At 32.6% G+C, this 25,233-nt stretch overlaps 5 protein-coding genes, 1 non-coding gene and 1 pseudogene across 8 annotated transcripts; 4 read left to right on the plus strand and 3 right to left on the minus strand.

Moving 5' to 3' along the window:
* Positions 1 to 205: 205 nt before the first annotated feature.
* Positions 206 to 2,090, minus strand: LOC107012992 (transcription factor TCP5). Of its 2 annotated transcripts, none has more exons than XM_015212975.2 (2): positions 1,866 to 2,090; positions 206 to 1,526 (listed from the first exon to the last, which is right to left on the minus strand). In XM_015212975.2, the coding sequence occupies exon 2, from the start codon at positions 1,486 to 1,488 to the stop codon at positions 463 to 465; it is 1,026 nt and encodes a 341-aa protein (XP_015068461.1). In that variant the 5' UTR covers positions 1,489 to 1,526; positions 1,866 to 2,090; the 3' UTR covers positions 206 to 462. The 2 variants fall into 2 exon arrangements, with proteins under 2 accessions (XP_015068461.1, XP_015068460.1); XM_015212974.2 differs by having other exon boundaries at positions 1,822 to 2,090.
* A 9,768-nt stretch (positions 2,091 to 11,858) lies between these two features.
* LOC114076615 lies at positions 11,859 to 11,960 on the plus strand. Its single transcript, XR_003577672.1, has one exon. It is a non-coding gene; the product is annotated as a U6 spliceosomal RNA (small nuclear RNA).
* Positions 11,961 to 12,275: 315 nt separating this feature from the next.
* On the minus strand, positions 12,276 to 13,548 carry LOC107012076. Its single transcript, XM_015211802.2, has 2 exons — positions 13,376 to 13,548; positions 12,276 to 12,845 (listed from the first exon to the last, which is right to left on the minus strand). Exons 1-2 carry the CDS (start codon positions 13,499 to 13,501, stop codon positions 12,423 to 12,425), a joined length of 549 nt encoding a protein of 182 aa, XP_015067288.1. The 5' UTR covers positions 13,502 to 13,548; the 3' UTR covers positions 12,276 to 12,422.
* A 1,113-nt stretch (positions 13,549 to 14,661) lies between these two features.
* LOC107012338 (mitochondrial import receptor subunit TOM5 homolog) lies at positions 14,662 to 17,044 on the plus strand. Its single transcript, XM_015212153.2, has 2 exons — positions 14,662 to 14,881; positions 16,706 to 17,044. Exons 1-2 carry the CDS (start codon positions 14,795 to 14,797, stop codon positions 16,781 to 16,783), a joined length of 165 nt encoding a protein of 54 aa, XP_015067639.1. The 5' UTR covers positions 14,662 to 14,794; the 3' UTR covers positions 16,784 to 17,044.
* A 162-nt stretch (positions 17,045 to 17,206) lies between these two features.
* LOC107012337 (basic 7S globulin-like) lies at positions 17,207 to 19,140 on the plus strand. Its single transcript, XM_027915605.1, has one exon. It carries the CDS (start codon positions 17,713 to 17,715, stop codon positions 19,021 to 19,023), a length of 1,311 nt encoding a protein of 436 aa, XP_027771406.1. The 5' UTR covers positions 17,207 to 17,712; the 3' UTR covers positions 19,024 to 19,140.
* Positions 19,141 to 19,275: 135 nt separating this feature from the next.
* On the plus strand, positions 19,276 to 21,388 carry LOC107013969 (annotated as a pseudogene).
* Positions 21,389 to 21,472: 84 nt separating this feature from the next.
* LOC107015417 (replication protein A 70 kDa DNA-binding subunit B) lies at positions 21,473 to 24,969 on the minus strand. Of its 2 annotated transcripts, XM_027915604.1 has the most exons (13): positions 24,760 to 24,969; positions 24,277 to 24,423; positions 24,085 to 24,190; positions 23,969 to 24,051; positions 23,683 to 23,860; positions 23,330 to 23,600; positions 23,135 to 23,237; positions 22,921 to 23,045; positions 22,752 to 22,830; positions 22,527 to 22,671; positions 22,199 to 22,359; positions 21,992 to 22,112; positions 21,473 to 21,901 (listed from the first exon to the last, which is right to left on the minus strand). In XM_027915604.1, the coding sequence occupies exons 1-13, from the start codon at positions 24,885 to 24,887 to the stop codon at positions 21,704 to 21,706; spliced, it is 1,845 nt and encodes a 614-aa protein (XP_027771405.1). In that variant the 5' UTR covers positions 24,888 to 24,969; the 3' UTR covers positions 21,473 to 21,703. The 2 variants fall into 2 exon arrangements, with proteins under 2 accessions (XP_027771405.1, XP_015071164.1); XM_015215678.2 differs by having other exon boundaries at positions 23,969 to 24,190.
* Positions 24,970 to 25,233: the final 264 nt, after the last annotated feature.

The raw sequence follows: 25,233 nt of genomic DNA on the forward strand, positions 1-25,233 counted from the left end.
CCAGATCTGTTGCATCATATTTGCAATTACCTTAAGGTTGTGAGAGTCGAGAATAAACCCAACCTTTGCTTCGATTAGAGTTTCTCCTCTTCTACTATCGAGATTTCGGTTAAACCATGACATATTAATGATGCAAATCCAAGAAAAACAAAATTGAAAAAATTAATGCTAAACACACTTTCAATTTGTATAAATTAAAGGTTAATCCAATACCAATAATAATGTAGATTTATACCACTTGAATCACCAAAAAAAAAACTACAAATTAATATTTCTATATTTTAGAATAGAGATTAAAACTTTATAAACCTATATGGTATAAGAAATAGAATGATTCACTTTAATTATTTGTAGTACCTGTGAAGAAGGACTAATGTAGCATGATTATAATCCAGGACAACAACTTTAATTCAAAATATTTGAAGTAAAGACGAAGATTCATTTCCTCCACTTGACTTAGAATCAAATTGCGCGACCTTCATGTGGTTGATTATCATCATCATCATCATCGTCATCATCATCTTCATCATCTCTGGAACTCATCCATCTAGGATCATTATTGAGACTAAAGGGTTTCATTTGGGAACTAATCAAATTAAGAGTTGGCATCACAAGTTGATTATTGTGTGAAGTAGTTGAGCTTAAGAAATTGAAATGGTTCATATTAGCCCTTGGATCATGACTCTCAATGGGATGATGATTTGTTATATAATTAGGAGATGGAACTATAGGTTGAAATGTTGTTGTTATTGGATTGAAATACAACTGAGAACTCGAGGGAAAAGGCGAAGATGATGATCCCAAAGATAGAGGGAAACTAGTATTTTGATGAGATTGATCATCATCTATTTGGGATGAAAATGAATTATTATGTCCAAAATGACCTAAAGACAAATTCGAATTAGGCTGATGATCCCATTGATAGTTATAAGAATTGAAAGGCATGCCTGGTAAATTAGATGATCGATGATTTCCTAAGGTAAACATATTATCCTGTTGATTTGATTCCTCATTTGAAGCGATTGACTTGTTTCTCCCATGTTCCAAATAAGATGTGTTCGCGTTCAACCATTGAGCACGAACATCAGAGAACTCCTCATGAGATGGTTGTTGAAACCGAGTGAAGTACTCAGGTGGTACAGGAAGTGGAGGAAGAGTATCGATATCGAGTTTAGTTGCTTCTAAGAGCCAATCTACAACTTTACTAGGTTGGCTCAGGCCAAGCCTGTCTTGTAGATCATACAATTGAATTGCAGTTGGAACTGATAGTCTAATTCTTCGATCTCTAAGCCCCCTTATAGTGCACACCTTACTATGCCTATCTTTCCCTCCAAAAGTACGCGATACGCGTACTATTCTTGGGTTTTTATTAGCTCCCCATTGCCTTGAAGTAATTGATGGTGGTGCACTAGTCGTCTTTGAAGTCAATCTACTATCATTATTTGATTCTTGTTTCGTCTCAAAATTATTTCCACTCAATGAATTCATGATATATATATCATATATCGTTCTTCATCATTATCGATCTAATAAAAATCAACGAAAAATATTAAGCATCTATTAGATCGAGATAAAATATTATCAAATTATACTATGCACAAAAAAAAAAGAACTAATATAACTCCCATCAATGGAAATTTTCTTGTGTACATAGTGCAATTTTTGGGGGAAAATTGGAGTTGTGATTAATATTAGGGTAACCTCCAAAATCATTTCACTAAACACCAAGACTTTGTAAAAATGACTAAGATCTAAAAAAAAATAGATGTTTAAAATTTTGTATAAACAATTACTACTATAAGAATCATGAATTGTACTTACATAATTAGGTTTTGTAGAAGATAAACTACAACTTGTATATATACCTTTGAGTGGCTAGCAAAATCTCAACATGGAATTAACAACTCTTGATAACATTTAACTTCTTTTATAATAATTTCTCCCAAGCCTTGGGGAAAAGAATGAGTTTATGGACAAAATTTGACCAAAGGAGAAACAAGAGAGAATAAATTTACAAGGATAAGTTATGGTTTGTAGAAAAAGAAGAAATGTTAGATTCTCACTATGTCATAATATTATCTCAGAAGAGGAAAGTAGAAGGCCACGTGGCGCTTACTCGTGCTGACACGTAATTCAATTCTAGGGTTGAGAAAAATGAAAAGTTTTAAGTTTTATGTATCGACTGTGTATATAAACTTTATAGTATTTTTATATATAATCGCGATGGATGACTCTTTGTCAATAGGCTACAAATAATAATGTAATAGAAATTTAATTTAATTTCTCGTATTTAGACTACTCCATCATGAATAGTTTTTTTTTTTTAACAGTCTATTAGTCAAGAAGCTAGTTATTGTAGTAGTTTCATATTTTAATTTTAAGTTTTGATTCTATTTAATGATGCTAAGAAAGGAAGGTACACTGTTAACCTCACAAGGACCACTCTAGGGTTAGAAGAAAAAAAAAAGGGTTTATTGCTTTTCTGCTAACTATGGTAGTAGTACAAATTAAAATAAATGACTAATCATCCGAATTTAAAATTTTGAATATATATATATATGTGTGTGTTTGTTGTGAGATATTGTCGGTTACATGTAGAATAATTATATTAAATAATAATCAGTTATTAGGGAAAATGATCTGAAATATATTTGAACTTTGATCGATATTGTTGTGATAGTACCAAATTTTTAGAAAAGACATTTTACCCATACACTATTTAATAGTGTATTTTAAAGGTATATATATGTCCACATGGACATAAAAATATTGCATAATTATAAATAGTAATGTGTCCACGTGGACATATATATACCTTTAAAATACACTATTAAATAGTCACCCTGAGGAAGGGGGGGGGGGTTAAAAGGTCCTCCATAAAGTTTGGTATCGAAATAGCAATTTCGGCCAAAATTGAAGTATTTTTCAGACCTTTTCGCTCGTTATTACAATTGTTGAATAGTGGACTTTTATAAAATTATGTGTATTTAAAAATTTACAATTGTAATAATCTATTTATAAAAAAAGATATATGGAGATATGTAATTTTTTAATGTGGCGTCTTAGGATGTTATAGTTTCTTGTTTATGAATTATTATTTACTCTTTGATAAGATTGTATAAGAATGAGAGAAATTTCGGTGGTTTATACAATTTGTAGGATTTTTTTTCATGTTTATAAGAAAAAATACAGCCCAAGAAATCTAAATTACTCATCCAAACAAAAGTTTAACCTCAAATTAATCTGATTTCAAATCATGATTTGTATTGCATGTCCAAGCGAATCGTAATTAACCTCATCTCATACTCTCTCTGTTCATTTTTAATTATCATGTTGTGTTTTAAAAAGTCAATTTGACTAATTTTCAAAGTTAAATTAGACTATTAGATATTCAAAAATTATACGAGAAGTACTACAAATTGCATTTTTTTGCATATCAATAAGATGAAAAAAATCATGGTAAAATGTTAATCGAAGTTCTTATCATTTCACTCTAAAAAAAATAATCATGACAATTAAAAGTGGATAGAAGAAGTATTTGAGAGTGATCTAATTTTCTTTATCAGTATTATTATGGGTACTCTTATACTATCTTATTCTTTAATTCTACTTATTTATTATTTTACTTCGAATATCATTCTATTTGTTATTTATAATTTTCTTTTTCTCCATTGTTTTCTATAAGGGTTCCTTCACTATATTATTTCCTTTCTCAATAACTTTAATATATTTTACTTGATCCGAGGATCTATCAGAAAATATCTATTTACTACACTAAATATGTTATTGTTATTGTTGATTTTTAATCAAGTACAATAGAAGAAAAGGGGAGAAAAGCTTTTACTACATATGCATGCACAATAAAATTAGCAGAAAAGAAATACCAGAAATCCTTGTACCATAATTTCTTTTAATTTATAAAGAAACTATAATATGTACAATTTGTTTGTGCCATTTTTGAAAGATTTTTAACATAATTATGATAAAGAAATTAAAGATTGGGAAACACATGAAAATAAAGAATGTTGATGAGTAATTAATTATTTAAGTCTCAAAAAGGAAACAAATTAGTAATTAGAAAAACTAGTGGAGATGTAGTGGTATCCCCAAAGCTATATATATGCTCAATTGTAGATGAGGGACCAATAAACCAATAATAATAATATACAACCTCTTAAAAGACTTTGCACTTAGTACACATATATTATATATATATATAAAAATGGGCCACTTGCAGTGAGATTTTTTGCATGCAGCAGCAGCAACTTGGACTTAATCCACTGATTAACTTAATGAATTTAATTTTAATAATTGAAAGCCCTGGTTAAATTTGGATCGCGTATTGCAGACCCATTCAGGAGTGATATTTCCAACAAGATTTTATTCATATTCAAGGCTCGAACTGACACCTTTAATTAAGGATAAAGCAATCTCACCACTGTACTGTAACACTAATAAATTTAATTACTATTATCATTCAATAACAAGGGTAGAAAGAAAAGGACAATATTAGAATGATCAAATTCAAATCTACTGTTCCATTGGCTAATTAAATCAACTGGAAAAGGGAAGGTATATTCACCAGAAATATTCAATATACGTTTTAAATGCTATAAATCCTACCTAGCTTGATTCCTTGCGAGAAAGGTTTTGTGATTTCGATTTGAATTATATATTAATATTTTTTTTAAAAAAAAATGTATGTGTACGTAGAATAAAATTTGATTTTTAAATCTTGAATTCGCTTATAATGAAATGTTAATGCTGACAGAGGTAGAATTACTATTGAAGTATATGAATTTTGAATTTGTCATCAAACTTATAAGACGATAAGACTTAATTTTGATGTATAATTGATTCATAGGTTAATTTTTATTTTCTGCCACCACTAAACCCTAAGGAATACAATAATGAAGATGGATATTTTGAGAGGCCACAATCTGCTCTAAGAGTAGAGTTGGCTACAATCATAACAGGCCAAAAGCTAATACTATAATTACTGAATTTTAGTTCATAAATATTGTGCAAAAAAGCATCCAATGTTTACAACCCTAGCCAAAAATTTCACAAGTTGCTAGTCAAATTTTCCACTAGTAAATCCCAACTAATTTGGTAGATAAAAACTGATTATTTACCTACTTAATCTTAATCTTAAGTTAACCTACCAAATAACTAGGTGACATGCGGAAATTTTAACCAAACTAAGCCATTATATAAAACAATTTACCAAAGTAATACATTTTTCTAAAATTTTACAAAACTAGTATAAACGTATTTCACGGTAACGTTTTAGGGTATATTTTTTTAAAAAAAAAACTAACAGCATTAGGTTGATATACGTTACTGTAAGTAACGTTTTACTCCTAAAACGTTATTTCAGTAACGTTTTACTCCTAAAATGTTACTATGAGTAATGTTTTAGGAGTAAAACGTTACTGTGAGTAACGTATATCAATCTGACGCCATCAACTTTTAAAAAATAAAATATATCCTAAAACGTTACTGTGGAATACGTTTATACTAGTTTTGTAAAATTTTAGAAAAACATATTATTTTGGTGAATGGCTTTATATAATGACTTAGTTTGGTTAAAACCTCTGACATGCGAAAGCTGACAAAACAGTAATAAATCAAACAACAAAAGAAAAAAGAGGTGAGTAATCTAATACTCAGCATAAAATAGAGTTCAAAATATCGAAAGAAATAACTTCACAAAATTCATTCAGAAATAAAAGGAAGTAACTTCAATTTAATTAGGTCAAAACACACGTGCCCTAAGAGAATACTCATATTCATCTAATTTGTGCTTGAATTAAGTTATACCAAATATAGAACAAATTAAGCAACAACAGAAATGGAGGTTGCAATAAATCATAATTGACATGATTAACTTATTGCCCCACTGTTAAGAAACATTACAGTTACTTCCTTCGTTATAATTTATTTGTCCTATTTCTTATAATTTGTTGAAACGAGAATAATCTCTTTCTATTTTTGATAACTCTTTAATTTCAACTTAATTCCATCATAACATGTTTAAGATCACAAGATTAAAAAATATTTCGATATATTTATCATATTTTTAATATAAGACTACAAAATTTAAAAATATTTTGATATATTTACTAGTACTGCATCTGTGATTTTCCTGGCCTGCAGACTAACAGAATGAATAATGGACTGTGCTATCAACTGCTACTAAACTTCAAGCCCAGAAGGAGTACGTGTGGGCACTGGCCAGCATCATCACCACTTATTTCCCTCAGAAAATGTAAGGATAAACTCTCACTTACCTATCCGGTGTTTTTTTCGTTTCAATTTGTTTGATCTATTTTTATAGTAGTTTTTTTTTAACAGTTCTTTAATTTCAACTTTCTAAAATGATAATTTAACTACAAGACTAAAAACATTTTCGACAACAACACTCAAAAAATTTCTTTAGTTTCTTAAGCATCATACCAAGTTAAAATCAAACAAATCAAAACGAAGAAAGAGTAATTAACTGTTGAAGTTTGTTTTTAGTTATTGCAGTAACTTTTAGCAAAACAAGTTATTTGGTTTAATAAATTTGAATTTTGAATTTTAGTTAGTTTGTTTATATTTTAGATTGTTTAAATTTTAAATTATGCAGGTTATATATTTTGTATTGACTATTTCAATCCTAAGAAACATTTTCAATCATGTTATGGTGCCCCATCTTTTAGAAAAACACTAATAATAGTATTAGAGCTTCATTGATCTTAAGTGATTTGTGAATCTTCCAAAGAACTATCATACATTTTTAACCTTTAAGGGCAATCTTTTTAACCCATCAGGGCTATCCATTTTAACCCAGCAAGGCTATCTTTTCAACCCGTGCTTTTTTCAAAGCACGTACTTTTTTTTGAATCATTTTTTAACCAAAATAATGGCAAGTATGCCCCACAAATTTTCACATACAAAAACTATCAAATTTAGTGTGAAAATAAAATTATATTTTGAAATCTATGTGATATGTGAGGTTGTGATGGAAGAAAAATCCTTACAATCTCTCTCTGCAAATCATACAAAAGTTCAGATTAAAACAATTTAAAAATTTTTTTTACATAAGACAATATCATCGCATGTATTTTTGAAGAACAAAACCAAATTAAAAAAAAAAGAAATTTTGCAAGTTAAAGAATAATGAAAAATTTTTAGCATTGAGTATCAAAGCAAAAATTGAGAAGGGTCATTTCTTTTTTAATTGCAGTAACTAAAGCAAAGGAGAAGTGTTGAAGATTGCTTTTAATTATTGCAGTAACTTTTAGTAAAATAAGTTATTTAGTTTGAATAAATTTAAATTTTAGATAGTTTATTTATGTTATTAAGATATTTTATGTTGTTTAAATTTTAAATTATGCAGATTATATTTGTTATTTAAAACCCTTCGATACTTAATAAAATTATTGAAAGTCATTTCAATATTGAAAGACATTTTCAGTCTGCAAACCAGTCCCACCCTCTAATTGCCGGAGAGGCAATTAATGCTTTTTCTCAACTACTCTCTCGGTTCAATTTTCACTTTATTATGAGCTCATTGATTGAGAATAAGTTATTTGAAGATTGTTATTCCAGCTTTGATATGGGATAAAAAAAACATTATAATTTCGTGATAAGTTATCCCATAATTTAATCAGAACCAAATATGAAACAAACTCATTCTAAAACTGATCATTCTAAGATTAATTATTTCTTATGGTTTCTCGTACCAAACAAGCTCTTACTTCTTAATTTATAGTCATTTTTGATACATTTTCCAAAATATCGAATTTAATACATCCAAAAGTGATATAATAAAAACATCATTTTATTTATTATTCTCTTTTATAAAATTAATACCGAATAAATAAAAATAATAATAATGATCAAATAAGGAATTAAAGATGAGAAGAGACTAGAGAGCATGCAGTAGTGTTAAAGAAAGTAAGGATTTGTGGATCTTATATATGTAGTGTCACTTTCAATTGAAACTGTTATTTTCAGATCCCAATACACATAAGTTCCCTTTCCCCACACCACACTGACACACTTACTTTCTTTTACTTTCTATTCATAAAAAACAAAACAAAAACAAAAACAAAAAATGCAAAAGGAAGGCAGACGTGATGAATTTAATGATAAATGCATGCTTCCAATAATGCACACTATTTACTCAACAAGAAGTAAAAAAAAAAAAAAGCCAACAACTACCAATAGGTCCATTACATTCTCTCAGTTAATGTAACAATCGATTTCAATTTATCACGCTTATACTATTATGACGATCTATTACACACCTGAATTACTTAAAAGTAAATTTATTTCAATGTTGACGCACATACAATCAGTTACATGATGAGAATGTTTCACACACGCGCCATTATCACCATGTCACTGTCACATTTATAATTATGTCGAATTTTTTTATGTCATCCAATTTCTTTTTTCTTCCCTATTCACCATCAAACCCACCATTAAATCACTGTCGTTGATGCTATTCCACTTCTCCACCACCATAGATTTCATCATCCATAATCAAATTTACTACTGAAATCTTTCCATAACTATTGTCATCAAAATCGATAACGAACATCATAAATTTAACTGAATTGACCATTGAAACCATATCACTGTCATTGAAATTTATCACAAACGTAACTATAAATTCATCATTTACATTAAAATCACGAGTTTCATTATCATTATCGAAATTAATATTCATACTACCACTAATTTTTGACTCATCACCAAATCCAACACAAAAATTAATATTATATACAAATTTCATTCAAGCAAAAAGAGGAGAATTGTGAAAACTTGCAATATTTTGTTTTGCGAAGATTTTAGTCAAACATTGAAAAACTAGTGCTCCATTTACTATTACTGATTTTCAAGAAAACCTAGAGATAATTTTTCTGAGAGAGAAGAAAGATCTACGAATATATATTTAAAAATTGATTTTCTGTGCTAAACCCTAAAAACTTTTTTCACAAAAAAAAAAAAAAAGATCTGAAAATTTTCTTATTTCAAATGCTCACAATCAACAAAAAAATATAAAAAATAAATTGAATAATCCGGACTTGATTTGACGAATTTGATGTGAAAATAGCAAGGATTGATCAATTTTAAATGTCTCGCAGAAATTTTTTTCCAACAGTGAACCTAATCAATTGAACAACTTCACGATGTTTACAATGAAATTATATCCCGCAATGTTGTTTCTATTTTCTCTTAGAAATTTATCATAAAAATATTATTTTTCACATTAACCATAGCAAAAAGAGTGTTTGTGATAAGAAAAAAATAGAGGAAGAAGAAAAGTAAGGTAACGTGAAGGAGAAGGGTGGGGGTGGGAATTTTTTTTTTCTACTCAAACGCACTTTATTTATTTTTTATTTAATTTTATTTTCATGTCAGCTTTGAGGGTGATATTAAATTCACTTTTGAGTAGTATAAGTGTGTAATAGGTAACCTCAATAGTTTAAGTGTGTAACTGACTTTTCGGTACAACTTCAAGAGTAAATTTATGTCTTTTCTCTCACTTTATATGTATTGTAATTACTTATATCTCATTTTATATAATGATTGAGTTAGTATATACAATTACATGATTATATATGAATTTTAATGGGTTAGATCTCAACCTATAGAATTATCTATTCAATAAACATCATTATATAAGTATTGTAATGGTCTAGTAATCATTGATGAGCTTAAAAGACTCATAAAAGTATTTCAATTCACAATTAAAAAGTTAAATTATGAACGAGAGCAAGTTTTCAAGATTAAATTGTAAAAAATGCTTTGATGATTAGTGACGGAAGTCTTGGATATCTCGTAATTAGTCGAGGTATATAGAAGTTGACGGGATGATTATTTCTAAATTTTACATTTATCATATAACATTTGCAACTTGTGCTGAATCTAGAAGTTTTATTTGATCAAACTATTCTTTGAAGAAAATTACCTGCGTATTCATTATGCATTAAAAGAAAAGATAAAATTTGAATTCAAATTAATGTCATGACAATTACTTAAGCTAAGATAGATTATGACTTTTAATCATCTAAAACCTATTAATTGTTTAAAGGTTACGACTTTCACCTCACAATAGATGACTAGATCACCCATAGCATAATTAAAATGTAGATTAGTAGATAATCAAGTTAAAAAAGGCTAATGTCGTTGTATTTTGTTATATACATCTTTGGACACATAAAAATTTGGGCCTAATCATATGTTAAGACTAATTGTCTAACTTGTTTGTTGAGAACATACCAAATAATTACAAATGACAATCAAGACTTTTGAGTTAGCTAATTGTGATTGTGATCATTGCATTTATTACATCTAGTCTAGATAAATATAGGAATAATAGGGTACGTTAGCTCCTTTGGTTGAATCGCGGCGTCATATCAAAGCGTTAATGTAATAGGTGTGTTCAGTACGAAGAAAAGTAATTTTATTTTTTTGTTGTTGAATTTGCTATGTAAGTAAAAACTATTATTTTCAAGATGGACGGAGCAAAAAAAAATCCTTTTTTGTTTGGACGTATTGTCACAAGCTCACAGCCAAGCAATGGCACATATTATCCGTTTTAGCTCAACCACATCATAATTAAAGTATCATATGAAATTATGAACTTGTATTATACTCTGACAGAACTTTTCATTTTAATATGAAATTTGTCTTAAAACAGAATATGTGTCTTATCGTTCTTTCTCTTCATCTATATGGCATCATGGACTAAAATGATTAAAGACAAGTCCAACCCTCAATATTCTAATTTCCTTGTCCTTCTTAATTTAGAGTGGTAAAGTGATAAAGACTATTTTTTTTAATCACAGGGGATAGTGGTAGGGGATTACAAGAACGCTCACCGAAAAAATGAAAGTTTAGGTAATTAACTAACTGATTTGACGTGTATGAAGACTATTCTCTCTCATTCCTGGTATACTTTTTCATTTTTTAGTCAGTACTGAAATAATCAGTATTGTTCAACACTAGTGGAGCTATAGCATTGTGATCAAAATTCAAAATGTCAATGTTTTGTCAAGACTATAAGATTCCAAATAAGAGTATTTGACTATCAAACTAGAAAGATGATGCCATCACACAACAGAACAGAACAGAAAAGAACAGTATAGTTAACATTGCACAATATCAGTCTCCGCAGCTAGTTTGCAAATTTTATCTAAGATTCAAGTGTGTTAAAGAATCGCAGCTAGAACTAAAGGACCCTCCGACTTCTGAAAGACGTGGATGTGTATCAGCATTCAGCAATTCCCATTCAAATGCATGTTTTTGTGAGTTATAAGTTGCATTGAGTGACAAGCTCAGGTATATATTCACGCGCTCCACATTCAGTGAGTTGATTCATGGATGATGATTGTTAATTTGGTCTTTAGAAAGTCAGAAACTACTCACTTGAGACACTAGGATTGTCATTGTCATTATCACATACATATTGGCCTATGTTTGAGTCTATAGAAGAGCAACAACACTGATGTTCTCAACTCATGCAATCTCACCAGATTCCGGAATTACAATAACATCCAGATTAGTTGACAAACCATTTGTATCGATCAAAATACTGTTCAATAGTCTTTTAATCCCATTTTGGTCTGATGCATAGAAGATATGTTCATTAATATAACATAGATAGCATCATGGCAGTGCAAAGAATAATTAAAATACGTCTAAGTTTCTGAGCCCTTCACAGAACAGTGCAGTTGTATTGTACAGCATTATCCCCAACAAGTTGGCAAAGTTCATCAAGATTCAAGAGTTTCACAGTATCTTTCAAAAGATATACACGTGTATTAGCAATTTCCTTTTATGTGTACTAAGAGTTTTGCATCCGATCTTGGACACTCAATAAAACTGAAATGATACAGAGAAGATTGACATGGCCCATGCACAAATCAAGATATGATAAAAGTGTATTGCCTTGGGTTTTAACCTCAGCTATTCGTGCTCCATGCTCATCTAAGTTTCCTGCTGGACAATGGTAATTATATTTGACTCTAGGAAGGAGCAACTAAACTGATTTTCTGTAGTCATGCAATTTAACTGTCACTACAATTAGTTCACACACCGTACCACATGAAGTATACGATAGATCCAAAGATGTATCGGAGCTAGTTATCACCCTACCAGTTAATAATACGTCGAATAAGATAAAAGAAGTTCAATCCTTGAATTGCAAGAACTACATATATTGCTGAAATGAAAACTGCAGATCAAGATTCTTTATCCAGACAAGGACTATGTCGTAATGACTCAATGCACAACCAGGAAGGACAGTGTATGTCTTAGATTGCAAGGGATCAACAAAAAATAATCAAGATTGAGCAAAATTAACATTTATACTATATATAATAGAAATTTTCTAACAGAGAAAGTATTTTTCAGCTTACATTTCAATTTACTTTCTGCAAAGTGGAAACAAGATTTGAGGCTCCAAAAGCTGCAGAGCCACCAACAACAGAAAGAAGAGCAACCACAACCTGCAAACCAATTTGCCAAGGGTAATCTTCAGGCACCAGATACACACAAACAGGACCCACAGCCAACAATCCCAAACTCAAACTGAAGAGTGCTGATGGAGTTGAAGGGTCAGTAGCTGCTGAAAGAATCCCCAATTCTTCGGCTTTTGAAAGAAGACCAAGTCTTTCAATTGTCGATAAAGAGAGTCCAGATTTCTCAGCAGCTGATAGTAAACCAGCTTTCTCTGCTTTAGTTAACAGTCGCAATTGCTCCACTCTTGTCAATAACTTCACTGGTGGTGTAGACGAAGAATTGCCCGGCCTAGGTTTCTCCCCTACTGGAAATACAGTTGTTGTCTGCAGTAAATGTTAAAACACAAATGAATTTCATCGTATATGCATATTCCTCCATAGAGTACACTGGATGTATAGAAATGGCACATCGATTTCTCAACTCACATATTTCTTTCATCATTCCAATTTTCTTCAACAAAGAAAGTAATGTTTCTGAGATAATGACCATCTCCGGATTAAAAGAGTGACTCGTCAATGATCAACCGAAATAAGACTGTTCTACCTATTCCAGAGGAACTTGAGTTACATCTCTTTTTCATTCGCCCCTTTGATACCCAAAAATTGAATAAAATTATTTTTCTTAGCAACATATACAATGATCAATCAGGTTACAAATTCGACCCGTGAAACATCAGAGAATTTTAATAGCTCAGTTGATTGATCTATCTAAACTTTCATCTTGCTAGTGAGACTCGATTTCCCACTTTGTAAATCCCCTCACCCATTTCCCCTTCACCTCTACCCACAATTTGCATTACTAATTATGTAAAATGTTGAGATATAACGCAAATAAGTAGATTACAAAATCGCACCTTCTTAGAAGTAACGGTTTTGGTAGTGGATGGAGTTGGTTTTTGCGTCGCCATGGATCGGATGAGAAGTGGTGTGTTTGAAGCAGAGAAACGTGAAATCGCAATGGCGCCGTCCATCATCATCATCTTCTTCTTTTTCAGTGGTTCTAAAGAAAGTTCCCATTTTTGTGAGGCCACACCCCGGAGAAGATAGCATGAAATGTCTGATCAAATTCTAGCCGGTAGATATTCCACGTGGCACTTCCTGGTTGGATATATACTGGTCCTATGCGTGCTTGCCTCCTCCACTCACTTGCCTCCATGGAAATTCTTTTAATTAATCTTTCAAATAAAGTGTTCAAATATTAATCCTTTCGATAAATTCATAATTGTTCGATAGTTTAGAAAAATAAAATTATTTATTATTAATAAGTATTAATTAATAAAATATTCAATGGAGAGCCAAATACTCTTAGATATCATTTATTTTGGTGAAATTGATAGAAAATAATAAAATCAATTTAAAATTACGAAAAATCTTACAGATTTATAATTTTAGATTAATACAGTAAAAATCATCAACGAAGGATGAAGGGGAAGAAAGCATAAATTTCTAAATTAACATGTCATTACAAATAAAAACCCTCTCGATCATTTATAAAGCAATTTAAACTCAATTTCAATTGAATGAAATCAAACAAATAGTAACAAAAATATGTTTATGGGAACTAAGATGTTGAAATATCAATAATTGAACATGCATGTACACAAAATAAGCTAAAAAGAAATTATGAAAGAAAAGATAAGAAAAAGTCAAATGATGCACATAAGCGTTATATGTATATTAAAACAGGTTGTTAGAAGGTCAAAAAAATACTTTTTTTTCGTCCAACGATAGTGATTTATTATTGATTTGACACACCCTTTAAGAAACAATAAATAATATGGATAAAATTACTATATTATACTTTTTATTAAATTTGATGTTTTGATAAATGTTGTATAGCAAGGAAAATTTTAAATACAAAAAGTAAATTATTTTTTAATTTTCTAAATAGGATAAATATTGTTAGAGAACAATTTTTTGACAATTATCTTTGGATAGAGAAAATACATAATATTAAATTTATGAAATACCATAAATTTTTCACTTATTAAATAGTTATAAATATAAATAAATTATTTAATTAAATAGGACTACTCAAATAAAATACTATAGTAAAAGGAAAAATTATAAAAACGAGTACATTATGAAGGAATTTTGAAATAGAAAGAAAAAAAAAACCTAAAATGCCCTTGTGGGTGAAGAGAACCCGATTGTATCAAATTGCCTAAAATAAAACCTGCAAGGCCCTAATGCTAAAACCCTAACCCCTTTAGAGATTTTTGCTCCTCCTCCTCCTCCTCTCAGTCGTACTCTCCTTCTCTCGACTAGCTTCAATGGCGGACTCTGTGATATCAGTTGAAAAGGTCAAAGCTTTCTGGCACTCTCAGGTTCATGACGAAGAGAAATGGAATCTCAACAAGGTATCTCCGTTTCATGATTTTATCTCTTTTTCTAGATACACGTTATTCATTTATACAAATCAGTAACCTGAGAAAATTTTGCTTCGTTCTTTGTTTTGTTTTCTTCTGTTGTTGTGGATTTTATGGCCGATTATACTCGTTATATTAATGAACAACGAGTTAAGCGCGTTATAATTGGATCTTAAGAGATTTGAGTTAGGATTAGAAATATTTTGGCTGAAAATGTGATTGACAATTTGATTGATTTGCTGCCTATGCCAAATATTCAGAAGAATGGATCTTATATGTTTTTTCTAAAACAGTGTTATTAGAATTAATAAGTAAATTCAATAAAATTTCAGTTTGATTTCTAGAATTAACTTGTTAATTCTGACTACATGTTTCTCAAAACACATAAGCATAGAATCTTTTACTTTTGTTCTTTATTGTTTTGTGTAAATATACATCTTTAGTGTTTTTTTATTGTTCGAATCCTCTGTAACAATGACTCACTGAACTTATGCATGCATATATGTGTTTTGCTAACCTACTATAACCATGTTGATGTTGAAAGAAATGGCAGAGAGGAAAACATTCATCTTCTTTAGCATATGTAGAAGTCATCTTTTTGTTTATGTAAAAAGTTCTGGTCCCTGCATTTCTTTGATTGCCAAACAAAAATGTGCGGGCATTTCTCTTCTTCAACTAGCAAAACAAAGCATTATTAATGGAGTATAAGAGTATTTTGTTGTAAACTTATAACAAGGTGATAAGTCTGAACAGAAATAACAATCAAATCTTTCGTGAGAAGAAGGTTATTTTATTGCATATGCCAGAAACAAAGACTTATGGCTATGATTCTCTATGAGAAGCAATGAATTCTGTCAAATATGGGTTGCAGAAGCTTTAACTTTTGAATTGATAGGCAACAATTACCGATGGGAAGAGCTTTGGTATAGGGTTGAGTCAGACAGTGAATAAAGTAAAAAAGAGGAAGGGGAATTGGGTATAGATTTTTGGTGGAACGATAAAAAAGTCCCTCGTACTCTTAACACTTCTTAAATAAGATGTTAGGACATTTAAGGGAACTACAGGCTGGGTGCAATGATAACCTATTATGACCATGTAGTAGGTGATTGAAGATTGCAGCAGTAGGAAAAGGTGTTGCAAAAATAGATATTTCTCTAGGCTACAAGGAATTGGAGGCAAAGGTGGCTAGAGATGATTTCACTGTGGGAGAGATATTTATTAGTGAAGGAAAGAAAAATCCTTGTAATCAATGTGTTTTGGGGTATCAATGGAAAGAGAAATTCTGTATATTGCTAAGCTACACTGCCATGTAGCAGGTTGGACCTAAACGCTTAGGACAATGCCAAGCTACTAGGTTTATGTTGGCCAAACCCTGATCTATGTTACAATAAATAACTATTTGTTTAATGAGATAACTCCTAAGGAACAACGGCACAGTGGTTGGTATAATTTCTGAATCATTGTGTCACATATCTATGTGGCCCAGATACCTCAAGACCACGTGTCACGCTCATGTTGACCTAACATGATTTAGGCGTGAGTGTGGGATATGGATCTGATTTGGCTGCTTGACTAAAACTATGGTAGAGAATCATAGGTTGGTTACATATTTGGTTTAGATTTTTGTGTTTTATTTATATGTAAACATGTGTGTATAAAAAATGTAACTTGTCTTTTCATGATTAGATATATAGAGAGAGATTCATACCTGTGAACTTTTTTTCAGACTCTTGGTTGTGTATGATATGATCAATGTCCTCATTTTCTGGGCTTTATAGAGTTTACCTTAATCTTTTTTGCACTTTGCTTTTGCAGAAACTGCTTCGAGCTACTGCTCTATTTGCTGGGTCCATCATTTTGATGCGCCAGTATGGGGATCTCATGGCTATCTGAAGGACGATTGATATTCATTCTCAGCTTCAGATTCAAGTCGGATGAAGACCTAATCTCTGCCTTCCCCTCCCCCCTCCCCATTTATGGAAGTATGAAATCTTATGAACTAGAAACTGTAGCTTATCTTCAATTGTCTAGGACAGCTTTGTCATCTTGTGTTTTGATGCCCCAAGTACTTGAAAATTTCTGGATATTTATATGTTTGTGACATGGAAGTGAAAGAGCAGAATGAAAAAAACAAAGGACCAATAAATTGAGCCATATTATTCGTGATTTTTTGTTTGATGGACTCTGAACAGAACTACCGGTTATTGATCATGTACCAAAATCTCATGCCTGGTGGAGTACACATTTCACATCCCTGGTCCAGGTTGCAGCAATAATGCTGGTTATTAACCGCCCTGGAAACACTCCTTACATTGGCAGTGAGGCTATTCGGCACTTCGTTTGATATGTGAACCTGCATCGGATTGTTTAAGTGCCAAAATTAGCCTTATGTCTTTCAAAAGGGGCTACAGGCTCTCAAGGAAGGTGCACTTTTACATCTGCTCTAACAGTAATTAGCCTCTTAAGGAAGGTGCACTTTTACATCTGCTCTAACAGTAATTTGCTCGAGTTGGTGCACTCTATCACTGAGCCTAGTAGCCTGTCGTGGCGTATTTGAAAATTGAAGCTGGGTTTGAAATGTATTTCACTTATGTCGACATCAGTAGTTTGTAGCTGTAGGTGAAATGTCAAACTACATAGCTGTATTCCCTATTTGCTGACTTTTTCTTCAATATCTATCTATGCCATAATCATATCCATTCCCAAATCATTGACTGATTTAAATAAACAATGTAGTTGACTTGAGAACAATCCTTCTATAAAACAAAACATGAATAATCTTCACAATTCCATACTACCACATCACATCTTAATCTTGTATCATGGCTTTCACTAGCTATCATTCCATCCTTTTTTGTTCACTTCTTCTCTCCATTTCTTCTTATTGCATAGGCCAAACTTCTCCCCTGACCAAAGCATTCATCCTTCCTGTGAAAAAAGACTCATCTACTCTCGAATACATCACACAAATTGGTCAAAGAACTCCTCTTGTGCCAATCAAGTTAACAATTCATCTTGGTGGACAAACTTTATGGGTAGACTGTGAAAATGGTTGTGTGAGTTCCACTTATCAACCGGCTCTTTGTGGCTCAGCTCAATGTACTATAGCCAAAGTCAACACTTGTGGAAACTGCAGCACCAGTGCTCCCAAGATTGGCTGCAACAATAATGCATGTTACAATACCCCTGAGAATCCATTCATCAAGACTTTATATGATGGTGGTGAAATTAATGAAGATGTTTTATCGATACAATCTATGGATGGATCAAATCCTGGTAAGTTTGTTAAGATTCCAAGCTTCATCTTCACTTGTGTTCCTACATTCTTGACTGAAGGTTTAGCTAGTGGGGTGAAAGGTACTGTTGGATTGGGAAGGCATCAGATCGCGCTTCCTTCCCAATTAGCTCAAATCTTCAGCTTTACAAGAAAATTTAGTGTTTGTTTGAGTTCATCCACACAATCTTCTGGTGTCTTATTTTTTGGTGATGGCATGGTGCTTCCAAAAGTTGATGTCTCTAAAGATCTCATCTTTACGCCATTGATAACCAACCCTTTTGGCACTGGATCAGTTCCTTTCCTGAATGAACCTTCCTCAGAGTACTACATTGGAGTGAAATCTATTAGAGTGAACGGCAAAACGGTGACAATTAATAAAAAATTGCTTGGGATTGACAAGAGAGGAGATGGTGGAACCAAAATAAGCACAGGAACTCCTTATTCAATCTTGGAAACTTCCATATATGATGCTGTGACTAAGGCTTTCATCGACGAGTTATCTAATGCGACCAGAGTGGCTGCTGTGGCACCTTTCGCGACATGTTTCAGCTCAAAGAGCGTTGGTAGCACGAGGGTTGGACCAGCTGTTCCTACCATTGATCTTGTGTTGCAGACCACACGAGTATATTGGAGAATTTTTGGCGCGAATTCAATGGTGAAAGTTAACCAAGATGTGATCTGCTTAGGATTTGTAAATGGAGGGATTAAACCTACTACTTCAATAGTTATAGGAGGATATCAACTTGAGGACAATCTTCTACATTTTGATCTTGCTAGATCAACACTTGGTTTTAGCTCATCCCTTTTGTTCCATCAAACTACATGTGCCAATTTCAACTTCACATCTAAGGCTTAAAAAAGCTGTCTTTTAGCAGTACCCTTTCTTCCTTGCAGAATAATATATTAAATGAGAAAAGAAACATGTACAGTTGAAAAAATATGATCAATAAGAACTATGCAAGCTTTTTTCAGATGATTCATGACTTCTAGCAGTATTCATAATAATTTTGGATTGTTCGTGTTTTCTTGTTAATTTCTTGCTTGATGGACTCTGAATAGAAGTACATGCCTGTGGAGTGTGGAGTATGCCATTTCACATTCCTGGTCCAGGTTGCAATAATAATGCCTGTTATCAACAGCCCTGTAAGCCTCTTCATTAACACTTCTTACATTGACAGTGAAACTGTTGGGGACTTTGTTTCATATATGAACCTGCATCTAATAGTTAAAATGCCAACATTACAATTCAGCTGTGTTTGTATATCTCCTAATATCTTGCAAATGGTGCTACTGGCTGTTAAAGGACACCATGAAGGGGCACTTCTCAATCTGCTCTGGCTTCAATTTTCCATGAAAAACAGTAATTTGCTCGACTTGGTGCGCTCTCAAGCCTAATAGCCTGTCGTGTGAGCCTTCCATACCGTTATGCCAAAAGCCTTTATTTCGTTTCAAAGAAAATCTAATTTTGACTTATTATTTTATCTATGAAATAATAATAATATCATTGAACTTGAATCTTTTACTAAAGTATTTGAAATTATATTCAAAAGGGCATATTTGAAAGTTGAAGTTCTGTTCACTTTTAAAAAATGTTGACATCTTGTAGTTTGTAGCTGTTGGTGAAATGCTAAGTCAAACTGCTCAGCTGTATCCTAATTTGCTGACTCTTTCTTCCTCATAAACAAATATCTCTTCTGTCATAACTCATATCCATTCACAAATCATTGACTTGAGAACAATCCTTGTATAATATAGGATCTTGCACATTTTCATATTACCACGTCACATCTTAATCTTGTATCATGTCTTTCACTAGCTATCATTTCATCCTTCTTTGTTCACTTCTCCTCTCCATTTCTTCTTACTGCATAGGCCAAACTTCTTCACAGACAAAAGCATTCATCCTTCCTGTGAAAAAAGACTCATCTACTCTCCAATACATCACACAAATTGGTCAAAGAACTCCTCGTGTGCCTATCAAGTTAACCATTCATCTTGGTGGACAAACTTTATGGATAGACTGTGAGAATGGTTATGTGAGTTCCACTTATCAACCGGCTCTTTGTGGCTCAGCTCAATGTACTATAGCCAAAGTCAACACTTGTGGAAACTGCAGCACCAGTGCTCCCAAGATTGGCTGCAACAATAATGCATGTTACAATACCCCAGAGAATCCATTCATCAAGACTTTATATAGTGGTGGTGAAATTAATGAAGATGTTTTATCGATACAATCTACGGATGGATCAAATCCTGGTAAGTTTGTCAAGATCCCAAATTTCATTTTCACTTGTGCTCCTACATTCTTGACTGATGGTTTAGCTAGTGAGGTGAAAGGTACTGTTGGATTGGGAAGGAATCGTATCGCGTTTCCTTCCCAATTAGCTGAAATCTTCAGCTTTACAGGAAAATTTACTGTTTGTTTGAGTTCATCCACACAATCCTCTGGTGTCATATTTTTTGGTAACGGCATGATGCTTCCAAATATTGATATCTCAAAAGATCTCATCATTACGCCGTTGATCACCAACCCGTTTGGTACTGGACCTGTTCCTTCACTGAATGAACCTTCCTCAGAGTGCTACGTTGGAGTGAAATCTATTAGAATCAATGGCAAACCAGTGACAATTAACAAAAAATTGCTTGGGGTTGACAAGAACGGAAATGGAGGAACCAAAATAAGCACAGGAACTCCTTATTCAATGTTGGAAACTTCCATCTATGATGTTGTGACTAAAGCATTCATCGATGAGTTATCTAATGCAACCAGAGTGGCTGCTGTGGCACCTCTCGAGATATGTTTCAGCTCAAAAAGTGTTGGTAGCACAAGGGTTGGAGGATTTTTGGCGCAAATTCAATGGTGAAAGTTAGCCAAGATGTGATCTGCTTAGGATTTGTGAACGGAGGGATTAAACGTACTGCTTCAATAGTTATAGGAGGATATCAACTTGAGGACAATCTTCTACATTTTGATCTTGCTAGATCAACACTTGGTTTTAGCTCATCCCTTTTGTTACACCAAACTGCATGTGCCAATTTCAACTTCACAACTAAAGCTTAAAAAGCTGTCTTTTATTTAATAAAGGAGAAAAAACTTTATGATCAATCAGATTATGTAAACTTCTTCAGATGATTCTTGATTTATACTAGTATGCATAATAAATTTAGTAAACAATCCAATATTGAAGATCCAACTGAAAGGATTTCAGAAATGCTGCAACCCAAGTCCCTAGTCTTATCAAGTATGACTATGCAAAGTTCCTTCAGTACACAAAATAAACAAATAAATGAACTGACCATGGATGTGATAACAAGAATTGGAATGCTTCATTGGATAAAATGTAGAACCATGATTAAATACACAACAAAATATGATAAACTGCAAAAGGTGCATTCACTAAAATGCAAAATGCTGAATTGCTATTAAGCAAAGGCAATGAGACATATATACAGCTGTTTTACTAACGAATCCTAGTGAGCATTCAGACTTAAATATAACAAAAATAAATCTAATATTCTTGGTTAGGCTAGCCTCATTACATAGCAATGTTCATCTTAGACATTTCTTCCAGCAAGTATTTGGATTCTGCTGCATAATCAACTGGAGCAATAGCCCTGACTGTTATCCTTTGCCTTTTCTCATTGTTGTATTCTTGTTGTGCAACACTGACCCGGAAAAGGTGAGGAACCCATGTAGCTTCTTTCAATTTCATTTGATATGCAGTTTCTCCTTCCTGAGAAACAGGAACATTCAGATAAGTTGACCACAAACTGTCAAGACATAAAATAAGCACAAAAAAGAAAAGTTGTATGAACTATTTTACCTCTGATTTCAGCTTGTCAAGTTCATCAGCAGAGCATCCAAGTATTTTCTCTGCTTGATCATTGAATGTAGAGAGCCATGCTTCACCACTTGCATCAGACACTTTCAATGCCATTATATATCTGTGGTAGACAAATAAAGGTAAAGACATAAGTAGGCATTATAGGTTAATGAGAGGTTTTAAGATGACTATATATCCAATGTTCACCTCAAACTGCACTCTGCATCATTCTTCTGGCATCCTTCACACCAATATCCAGACCCAAAAGCTTCAGTAACTTTCTTGTTGCATGTCTTGCAAGCCCGATACCACATGGTTTGATCAGGCTTAATGAAACTTATGTATGCTTTCAAGCTGAAAAACACAGGCTGCCAAACAGAAAAAACAATTTAATACAATAATGTAACATATAGTTCTATGTATTAATGAGTGCTATTTTCTCAGTACAATAAGCTTCATTTTCTAAAGAACATAGCATCAAAAATTGCTCTTGAAATCAAGTTCATTATCCTCAAACAGGGTTAAGTATATATACCTTCTCCTCACCAAGGGACAGGTTACTGGTTATATGAAGCAAGGAAACCCTATCGGTATACATAGATCTTGCTCCACTCTTGGCAGAAGGGCTCATTCCAGAACCAATAGATGCCAATGAAGTTTCTTTACCTTCAGAATCATACCTGAACAAAAAGGAAAGTGTGGCCTTTAGTCAACTGATATGTCAACTAAAAATCAATTATCCCATTAAGTAAAGTCATACCAAGATCTCAATTTTTTGGCTTCGGGTAAATCAGGATTCACAACAATATTGCTTTTGCTTAATGCTGATAAAGACACTCCTGAAACACAATTTAAGGAATTATGAGATTGGGACAATGAAAATATCATGCATATAGAACAAGTTTTGTTGTATGAAATGAAGCAATCACCTTGGAAGTCTCCAACTTTAAGGGATTTGATTGCAACTACAGGAGATTTATCAGCCATGTCTAGCAGTTCTTGTCCAACATGAGTGGCAAGATCATTCCACAGAGAAACAACAACAGTCTTCTTCCTGATACAGAAAAGTATAAGATGTTAACTTCACATTGCTAGAGAAAGCCAAAACCTACAATACAGGTTGTTGACAGTATTTAAACATACGTCTCATCTGCAATAGTTATATCACGCTTTGGGACTGTCTCATTGTTGCTCTTCCTCCGTATGCTCATTGTTGGAGATACACTTTGGACCACCCCAATAACATCTACAATTCATTGTTTGAAAACATTACTCCATGGTCAAAGGGTATGAAAATGCAGCACAAATAATTCAAGCTATGGGTTCGCAAGTTCTTACCAACAAGCTCCCTGCCATTGACATAAGGGCCCAATTCATCAATTGGGACAAAGTTAAACTTTATCTCTGGAATAAAAGCTTCTTCATTGCTAGCCTCCTCAACTTGGGAATTTTCATTCAAATTCATCTCATAATCATTCTGTACAGTTTTGAATTGCTTGTTGGCAACTCGAAGAGTTCCCTTTGAAATGTAATATACTTTCCCCAATTCAAACTTGTCAAAAAACTTCTTTGCAGCTTCATTAAACATTGTAGCTTGTATTTGGGTACCCTGTAATAAAAGGTAAATCTTTGTTAGTTACACAATCAATCAAATAAAAAAACTTCATCACTGAGAATGAAAATGTGCTTACATCCTCATCAGTCAATTCAACATTGAACACACAGCCTTCTCCGCGAGCATTCTTGTAGGTTCGCATATTACCCTTGCTAGTTACTCGAACCTTAATGGTCCAATTTCCTTGGTAAGGGTTCAAAGAGACAAGTGGCTGAATTCTTCTTGTCATTGCCATTCGAGCAGTCGGTGCCATGCTGAAATATCACCCACATACAACACAATTAACTTTATCAGTACATCCATATCACAATATATCATCTGCTAACAAACGAGGAAAAATAAAAATGACCAGAAAAACTCACTTTCCACTTTGTTCATGTACAATTTGAGCAGCAGATTTAGTTTGATATTCCTGTTTAGGTTTCAAAACAATCCCAGTCTCTTCCTGCTTTGGCTTCAAAACAATCCCAGTCTCTTCCTGCCTTGGCTTCAAGACAATGCCAGTGTCTTCACTTTTCACTTCAGCCTTGTACTCAACTTCAAGAGCAGGAGACACAACCTCACATTTAGTTACAATCAAGTACCTGTATCAAATTAATCAACTCATTAATGTCAAATATAAACCTTCAATACAAATAAACATAACATTAATCATCATAAAGATACTCACTTCTCATTCTTAGTTGGGATATCATTGAGGGTGTAATCAATAATCCTAATAAGACCCAGGTTCTGTATAGACCCAGATATAACTTCAGATGACAAACTAGATTGAAGAATCCCCTTAATCTTCATTTTCCCATCATTGGCTGAAAACCTGCAAATGATATATTTACAATAAGATTTCCCTTAATGATTAAAGACATACAACATAAGAAAACCACACATGAGACTCAGCTAAGCCATGTGAGAAACCCTAAATCTGTATAATGAACAATCTGCTATTTCAAGTGCATCCCCCTAAATAGACAAATGGGAAGCAACAAGCTAACAAACCCATTCAATCGATTTAAATCAAAGAAGCTACCCTCACTTCTACACAAACAAATCCTGTACAGTAACATATGCAAAAGCTTTTGGATAAACGAATAGATCTGAATAAAATACAAGTTTCTTATCGATTAAACCAACTCAACATGAAAAGCAGACTCACATGTATCTGTTGCCAGTGGGCTTGAGATCCACTACTTGAACAATAATTTCAGGAAGATCTGAAGAAGAATCCGGCGATGGGTTCGCTAAAATAGTTGAAATAGCATCTGGGCTGACCATTTTCGCCATTGTTTCTCTCTCTCTCTCTCTCTCTCTCTGAGAAGGTTAAAGGCAAAGAAATGCAGAGAGAAAATAGTTGAGAAATGAAGTAAAAGAATGAAGGAGAAGTGGGGGTTTTGTACTTGACAGTTTTTGGCGGGGATTTGTTTTTGTATTTTGGCGAAATTATTCATTTGATTTTTTACTGGCGGGAAAATGTTTAACTTCTAATTCCCGAGGGAAAAACTGACGATTCAGTTAAATTTGCCGCCATATATTTTGTTGGAAGCGGGGAAATTTTATAAAGTGACAAAACAATTATTTTATGTTTTATAATAGGGAAACTTTTGAAGAAATTTCTATTTATTATTTCTAC

The sequence above is a fragment of the Solanum pennellii genome, chromosome 3 (assembly GCF_001406875.1).
Source record: "Solanum pennellii chromosome 3, SPENNV200".
Taxonomy (NCBI): domain Eukaryota; kingdom Viridiplantae; phylum Streptophyta; class Magnoliopsida; order Solanales; family Solanaceae; genus Solanum; species Solanum pennellii.

What these genes read in the sequence shown, in the direction of transcription:
- LOC107012076 (XM_015211802.2), bottom strand. Translation starts at nt 13,501, where the DNA reads ATGATGATGATGGACGGCGCCATTGCGATTTCACGTTTCTCTGCTTCA. An exon ending in AAACCGTTACTTCTAAGAAG is followed by an intron (nt 12,846 to 13,375) that starts GTGCGATTTTGT and finishes CATTTACTGCAG; the next exon opens with ACAACAACTGTATTTCCAGT.
- LOC107012992 (XM_015212975.2), bottom strand. Translation starts at nt 1,488, where the DNA reads ATGAATTCATTGAGTGGAAATAATTTTGAGACGAAACAAGAATCAAAT.
- LOC107015417 (XM_015215678.2), bottom strand. Translation starts at nt 24,887, where the DNA reads ATGGCGAAAATGGTCAGCCCAGATGCTATTTCAACTATTTTAGCGAAC. An exon ending in CCCACTGGCAACAGATACAT is followed by an intron (nt 24,424 to 24,759) that starts GTGAGTCTGCTT and finishes TATCATTTGCAG; the next exon opens with GTTTTCAGCCAATGATGGGA. An exon ending in TTGACAAGCTGAAATCAGAG is followed by an intron (nt 21,902 to 21,991) that starts GTAAAATAGTTC and finishes CCTGTTTCTCAG; the next exon opens with GAAGGAGAAACTGCATATCA.
- LOC107012337 (XM_027915605.1), top strand. Translation starts at nt 17,713, where the DNA reads ATGGCTTTCACTAGCTATCATTCCATCCTTTTTTGTTCACTTCTTCTC.
- LOC107012338 (XM_015212153.2), top strand. Translation starts at nt 14,795, where the DNA reads ATGGCGGACTCTGTGATATCAGTTGAAAAGGTCAAAGCTTTCTGGCAC. An exon ending in AGAAATGGAATCTCAACAAG is followed by an intron (nt 14,882 to 16,705) that starts GTATCTCCGTTT and finishes TTGCTTTTGCAG; the next exon opens with AAACTGCTTCGAGCTACTGC.